The 7,570-nt window shown below is 47.9% G+C and overlaps 1 protein-coding gene across 1 annotated transcript in view; it reads left to right on the forward strand.

The window, feature by feature from the left end:
- CDA (cytidine deaminase) overlaps positions 1–5,108 on the forward strand; it is a 31,337-nt gene extending 26,229 nt beyond the window's left edge. The window contains exon 4 of the mRNA XM_049878155.1: positions 1,643–5,108. Within this exon, the coding sequence (XP_049734112.1) occupies positions 1,643–1,759 (117 nt within the window). The 3' untranslated portion in view covers positions 1,760–5,108. The remainder of the gene's footprint in view (positions 1–1,642) is intronic.
- The last annotated feature ends 2,462 nt before the right edge of the window (positions 5,109–7,570 follow it).

Consider the following 7,570-nt stretch of genomic DNA (forward strand, 5'->3'; position numbering starts at 1 on the left):
CGCTGCCCAGCAAAGTGGCAGGTCTCAGGTCACAGAAGGAAGCCACAGCAGGACGCCAAGTCCCTGGCTCCCCAGGCCATGACTTGGTCTAATTGCTCTCTGCTGTTCTCTCCAAATAGATTAGATGTTGGCGCACGAGACAAGGAGGATAAAAAGGCTGAAGGTGGAGGAAACTGAAACCAAAATGCATATAATAAGAGATGAGGCAAGGGGGCCAGGGACCTGGCGCTTAAACTCGGCTCAGCTCAATGTCCATCCAAACCCTCAGGCAGAGCCTGACAAGCAGAAAAATCTCCTTCTTTAAAGCATTAATCTTTAAAAAAGCCAGAAGACAGACTGTGCCTGGTAATGACTGGATGATGCAGACAGCCGTTTGGAAGCACAGCAAGCTGCAAATCTAAGCAGCCACTAGCAATCAACATAATCAGTCAGGATCAAGGGAAACAGGGGACAGGCTTCAGACACCCCACAATGGTGTGATTTTCACACCAAACCAATTATTCCCTGCCCCCACCCCAATTCAATTGGCTGTCTGCCCGAGAGGATGTCTACATACCCCTGTACGACTGAAGACTTGGATTCTTGAGCTGAGCATCCATGAATTGAGCACCTACTACATGCCAGGCAATGTGCACAGGTACTTCACCCCCATTGTCTCTAATTCTCACAGCACTTGGCCAGGTAAAGCCTGGGTGTGTTGACTCCAACTCCAGGACTCATCCCATTATGCCATAGCTGATTTAACTCACCAACTAGAACATTCCTGCCTGGTACATTCTCCCCTCTCGAGAACCGTTTCTCAGATGAAGACATGAGCCCCACAGAGTTTAATTCCTGGCCCAAGGTCACACGGCCAGCAAGTAGGAGCCCTGGTAGTGTAAGGAGAAAGATTGGGAGACAGATTTGCGCTAAAACTTCTGCTTCTCTGACTTTACCCTGCTCAGCCTCAGTTTCCTCATCAGTAAAATGGGGATAATAGTAATGTTAGCACCTTCCTCCAAGAGTGGATAATGAAGTAACACATGTGCAACCCTGAAGAGTAATGTAGCAGGAGGAGCCTTGGGGGTGTGATGGTTAAACACTTGGCTGCTAACTGAAAGGTCGGCAGTTCGAACCCATCAGTCACTCCGAGGGAGAAAAGACCTGGCAATCTGCTCCTGTAAAGATTGCAGCCTAGGAAACCCTATGGGGCAGTTCTACTCTGTCCTATAGGGTGGGAATCCGCTCAATAGCACACAACAATGTAGCAGGCAGACAGGTTCTCCTGGTTGTGTGTGGTAAACAAGATGCTGCAAGGAAGCAGACATTGAGATTTGTCATAGCAGGGGAGGTCTGGCTCCAGGGGTTAGATATTGTTCTTAGAAAGTCTTAGGTGAGTCCCTTAATCACAGCTCAGAGCATTGGTTGCCTGTTGATAATGTACCAAGAACAGGGCTAACTGCTTAACATGCATTCTTTCATTCAATCCTCCCCCAAGCCCCATGAGCCAGGTACAATTATTGTCATCCCCATTTTAAAGATGGGAAAACTGAGGCACCAATGGGGACTTTAGACAGTAAGTGGTAGGGCCCAGCTCAAGCCCAGGCCAGCCCTAACCCTGGGCCACACTGCCTACCTCACAGTTGTTCTGCCTCTCTTCCAGTTCGGTACCGACTGGGCTGTCTACATGACCAAGCCTGACGGCACATACATTGTCAGGACAGTCAAGGAGCTGCTGCCTGCCTCCTTTGGGCCTGAGGACCTGCAGAAGATCCAGTGATGGCTGGAGAACACCTGCCACCTGGGAGACCCTCGGTTCCCATCAGCACTCAAGGGGACAGCTCCCTAAAGGACTTCGTGAAGATGTGATGTTCTTACAGACCTGAAAATACCTACCACACAGGGCCCCAACCCTACAGGGGCTGGACAGAGATGGCTTTGCCAGATTACACTCAAGCATCATGTCTTTTACGGAATAGATAGAGGGTCTCACCCCAGCCTGGGCCAGAGCCTCTTCCTACCCCCACTTTGTCCTTCTTAGGCTCCAAACACCACATCCCTTCTTTCCTTTCCTGTGGGACTCTTTAAAATTCCAGCCAAGTCTGGGCTGCTTCCCGTTAGCCTTCTCAGGGTTTCATGCTGTTCTGAGTGACTTTTCTAATTATAAAGTTCCCGGAACATCCTGACTCAGAAGAGCGCATTTCGCTCTTATCTCTATCATTGCTCGCAGCTCTTGGGAGAGACAGGGTGATTTGTCTTTATAGAAAGACCTAGATACTTTCCGCTGGGAGAGTAAACGGGCATCTTGGAACTGTGTACCCTTTGGTGTAGACAGCTGAGTTCTGAGGCCTCTCCCACCGCGTTCTCCAGGTGGGAGCCCCCTGGGCTGGGCCTCACTGCCAATTGCCATTTCGGGAGTCTGGCCTTGACTCAGCTGTCAACCTGAGCACAGGGTGCCATCCACCCCCATGGTCGAGACTGAGACATTCCAAAGTATATAGGGTAGGCATGGATTTGTATAAACAGTATAACAAATGTTTCTTAGAGGACCTACTATGTGTCAAATACTTTTGTGTGCATTTTTCTATATAGTTTTTTTTTTTTTTAATAGTGTTCAACAACTGTGAGGTGGTGTTTTGGATCAAACTGTGTACCCCAAAAATATGTGTTGGAATCCTAACCCCTGTACTGGTGGATGTAATCCTGTTTGGGAATAGGGTTTTCTTTTTCATGTTAATGAGTTCCTGTCAGTGCAGAGTGAGTCCTAAACCCAATTACTTCTGAGTTATAAAAAAAGGCAGATCAGACACAGAAGCAAGCACAAACCGGGGAGACAGAGGGCACGTGGTGATCCCCAAGCTCTGGAGGAATGCCGAGGCTACAGAAGCTGAGAGAGCTAAGACGATCCTTCCCCTAGAGCCACGCCCTGAATTCAGACTTCTAGCCTCCTGAACTGTGAGAAAATAAATTTCTGCTCTTTAAAGCTGCCCACTTGTGATATTTCTGCTACAGCAGCATTAGATAACTAAGACAGGTAGGTATCTCGTCATTCTTACAGATGAAGGCGCTGGGCTTCAGAGAGGTTAAGGAACCTGCTCTAGGACTTCGGCAAGGCTCAGACCAGAATACAGTCCCCTTAACTCCCACTATTGTCTGGAGACAGGACCCATTTAAAAGAGAAATAATCATGTTGTCATTGTTAGTTGCTGTCACATGGAGTCGATTCTGACTCATGGTGACCCCATGTGTGCAGAGTAGAACTGCTGCATAGGGTTTTCAAGGCTGTGACCTTTCAGAAGCAGAATCACCAGGCTTGTCTTCTGAGGCACCTCTGAGTGGATTCGAACCACCAACGTTTTGGTTAGTAGTCAAGCACTTAACTGTATGTGCCACCCAGGGATTCGTTATAAACTAATCATAGCTACTACTTATTATTGGCTCTTTGCCATGTACTATACTAAGGTGCTTGACATATATGAATACATTTAGTCTTCACTTATCCAAGCCGAAAGGTAAGTATTATTGCTCTCACTTTACAGAAAAAGGAAATCGAAACTCAGAAAGGTTAAGTCACTCACCCTAAGTCACACAGCTAATATGTGACAGAGCTGGAATTAGAACCAGGTCTATCTAATTCTGTTTGTTTTCTTTTCCCTCATCCTCCTATAGCTGAGGGCTGCCCACCTCTATTTACTTTTATATAAGGAGCCCTGGTGGTACAATGGTTAAGTGCTCGGCTGCTAACTGAAAGGTTGGCAGTTTGAACCCACTCAGAAGCTCCACGGGAGAAAGACCAGGCTGTCTGCTCCCATAAAGATTACAGCCTAGAAAACCGTATGTGGCAGTTCTACTTTGCCACATGGGGCCGCTATGAGTAGGAATGACTCAACTGCACCTAACAGCAACAACAACATCTTTTATATGCCAAATACTGCAGAGTGAAAGATGCGTAAGAAACAGTCTCCACCCTTAAGGAACTCACAGTCTGACAGGAAAAAGAAGTATAAGCAGGTCTAATGCACAGAAATACACACTGATCCAGGCAGGTACCAAAAACAAGGCATGCTTGGAAGGGGAAGTGCTGCTCTCAGGGATGTGGGGAGAGTCAGGGATGGCACTATTTTGTTGGTATATAGGTTACTACTCCCCCCTCCCCACCCCAGCACACACAGAATTAGGAAGGCCAGGACCAAATAAATGAAGAAGCCAGGACTGGCCCCTGGAGAGGGCAGAGAGCTCTGGGTGTCCTGCCCTCCTTGGCCTTGGGGCTGGCCTTCAAGGATGGGATAAAAATTGTTATTGTTGTTTGTGTTAGCTGCTCTCAGGTCACCGACCCATGGCAGCTCCATCTACTCCTGCGCCATCCCTATATTGATTGTGGGTTAGACAATGTTCCATTGTCATCCATTGACTGATTTTCAGAAGTAGATCACCAGGCCTTTCTTCCTAGTCTCTCTTAGTCAAGAAGCACTGCTGAAACCTGTTCATCATCACAGCAACACACAAGCCTGTGCTGACAGACGGGTGGTCACTGCACGCGAGGTGCATTGACTGGGAATCGAACCCAGATCTCCTGTGTTGAACCACCAGTGCTTCATGGAGTAAGAATAGAGCTTAAGTTTCCTTTTTCTAAGGCAAGCAAGTATGTAGGAGCACAGGGAGTAGACGGGTAAATCAGCTTTTCCCTCGGAGTCATTCCCACCCCAATCCTGAGAGTCGGCAGGTGGTGCCACCAGATAACACTGGTTTTGTACAACACATTCAGACCTACCTGCTGCCACCTTTGGAGAAAAGAAACTAATTCCAACACTGCTGTATGAAGCAAAACTCCACTCTACCTTTTTTTTTTAGAAGTGTCTTTTGGGGCCTGAAGAGGAAACAGACTTACAAGGTCCCCAAACAGTAGTACCCTCATACTTTCCACTAGTTCACTGCTGTTTTGCTAAGCCATTGTTACGTAATTCTTGGTGAGGTGGCCTTATTTAAGTCTAGAGGCATCCCTGGCATGTAGCCACTATTGTTCACCACCAGTATAAAACCTCTGCCCCTCCCACTGTGGGACGCAGAATTCTGCTCGTTTCTGCAGTCACCCAGGGCCCACCTCATATGTAAGTTTCCCTAATAAACGTCGTTGCCACCACCCTGGAGTTGCCTGCCTCTTTCTTTGGTCTCTCAGTGCCCTCCATTTTCGGAGGCAAGCTTCATGTTACTGGTCTATGATGGGACAACTGAAGAGCCAGCCAGGAGACAAGGAAATGGCAAGTAGGAGTGAGGCAGGGGAAATCCCAGGTTGGCCAGCAACCTCCACAAATGGAAGGTCTGGCCCGTATGCTTGATGCGTGTGGACCAGCACATGAGTATGCGGATGCCCCCAAAACACCAAGTGGCACAGCCCAGTTGTGGGAAGATGCGTGCCTTCATAAGTGTGAAAAGGAAGCTAGAAAAGTAGTAGTGACCATAGAGTGGCTGCTGCTCTCGGCTGTTTGGCTGGCTACTGACGCCCGGCTAGCTGCTGAAGTGTACAAAAGAGCTTTGCAGGAAGAGTTACATTTGGAAAGGATGTGCAACAGTTGTGTATGGCCATGACTGATGTATTGAGCAGCCACATTGTCCTTGAACAGGATGAGCAACGAGAAAGTTCACTTGCAGGTTTATAAAGACGGGGGAAGGAAAGTGCCAAAGGCAAAGATCAGGCAGTACTGATGAAAGTGACTGGGATGCAAAAATGTGGAATCCTGGGGATAACAAGTCTAGCAACTTAGACATGGAAGTGATAGTGGAGGAGGATCCTGGCTTTGTAGAGTGGCCTCTCCAGGCACAGTTGCTCATCACCCATAAAATGAAAGTAAGCCATTAGCTTCATGACTATAGACAAGAAATCCCACCTGCCAGTTCTATGACAATGTAAGAATACACCCCTCACTGAGTTGATTGAATTGTGTGGGAGATTCCAGCAGAAAGGAAAGGAAACCATTGCAGCTTGGTTATTACATTTTTGGGATATCAGGGGAGATGGTGTCTCTTTAAATGGAGCAGAGGCAGAAAAAATGAGTAGTATAACCACCCACCCTGCCCTCCAGCAGCGTTTACACACAGCTCAAGAACACAGAGGGCATACACATCTTCATGGATTGGATCATCTTGTGTTGCAGAAAGGCATGGCCAGATGAGGGGGATATTTCCAGTACAGTTGGGAAGTGGTTTCCTGTAGAGGAGTTACAGCAGCTAATAAGGAAGTTATGTATGCACCATGCCATTTATGCTGAGCACTTCTGGAAAGCAGACAATGAACTCTTTATTGCAGGAATGGAAACAAAGATCCTACAGGTGGCCTCACCGTCCTGGTACAGCATGCTGATGGCTATAGTTAGTTCCTTAGTGGGCCAGACGGTCTACCAGGTGGGACAAGCCATAGCTGACTTGGGTGAAACTGAGAGGGCTAGAGAGAAGTGGGTGCAAGCAGTGGGAAGAGAGAAAAGAAAGGCTGAAAACCCTGTAAGATGACAGTCTAAGGGCCCCTTGAAAGTAACCCAAAAACAGATGTGGATCAACTTAGTGGCTGCCAGAATGGCAGTAGAAAAGATAAACAACCATATGTGGTTTTGGTCAACCTTTAGAAGAATCTGAAGCCAGAGCAACAATACTGCCCTTTGGGTCCCACTGCCCCCCATGAGGAAGTGCCCATTGCCATCGGGTGGACCCCATCAATCGCTAGGGACTAAGGGTGGGGCTGAGGTCACCTGCAGATCAGAGCCCTGCAGGGGGACTTGGAGCCCCGTGTAGAGGTCACAATACATTGATCAAGAACTTACAAGCAGCAGGTGCTAGCTCTGGTTGATACCAGGGCAGAATGCACCCTTACCTTTGGAAACACTGAACGGTTTCAAGGACCCCTCTTGGCAATTGATGGGTATAGTGGAAAGTCCATCCATGTGCCTCAGGCACTCCTGACCCTACAAATAGGGCATACTCCCCAAACCATATCAAGTTTATATTTCCCCAATACCAGAATACATTCTAGGGTTGGATGTCCTCATGGGACTGACTTTGACCACGTCTGTGGGAGGATTCTGACTGCAGATGAGGGTGTTAGAAGCAGTCTTGAGAGGAATGCTGCATGGGAACCAATGACCCTGACCCCACCACAAAGAGTGGTAGACATCAGGCAATATAAGTTGCCTGGAAGACATAAAGAAATCAGTGAAACCATTTTGGAACTGAAAAGAGTAGGCATCCTCCAGGAAGCCCACAGTGCTTTTAATAGACCTGTGTGGCCTGTGAAGAAACCAGATGGATCCTGGTGTATGACCGTCGACTACGTGATCCCTCGTATTCATGCTGCAGTCCCAAACATACTTCCTTGCTGGAAGCCCTTAGTAGAGACCTGGGCATGTATCATGCTGTGTTAGACCTGGCCAATACATTCTTTAGCACCCCTGTAGCCCCATCTGCTCAGGACCAGTTTTCTTTCCCATGGGAGGGATAGCAATGGATGTTCCAGGTGCTACCCCAAGGGTATCTACATAGTCCCACCATTTGTCATGGTATGGTTGAATTATGCCCCCCAAAAAATGTGTATCATCTTGGTTAG

This window comes from Elephas maximus, chromosome 3 (assembly GCF_024166365.1).
Source record: "Elephas maximus indicus isolate mEleMax1 chromosome 3, mEleMax1 primary haplotype, whole genome shotgun sequence".
Taxonomy (NCBI): Eukaryota; Metazoa; Chordata; class Mammalia; order Proboscidea; family Elephantidae; genus Elephas; species Elephas maximus.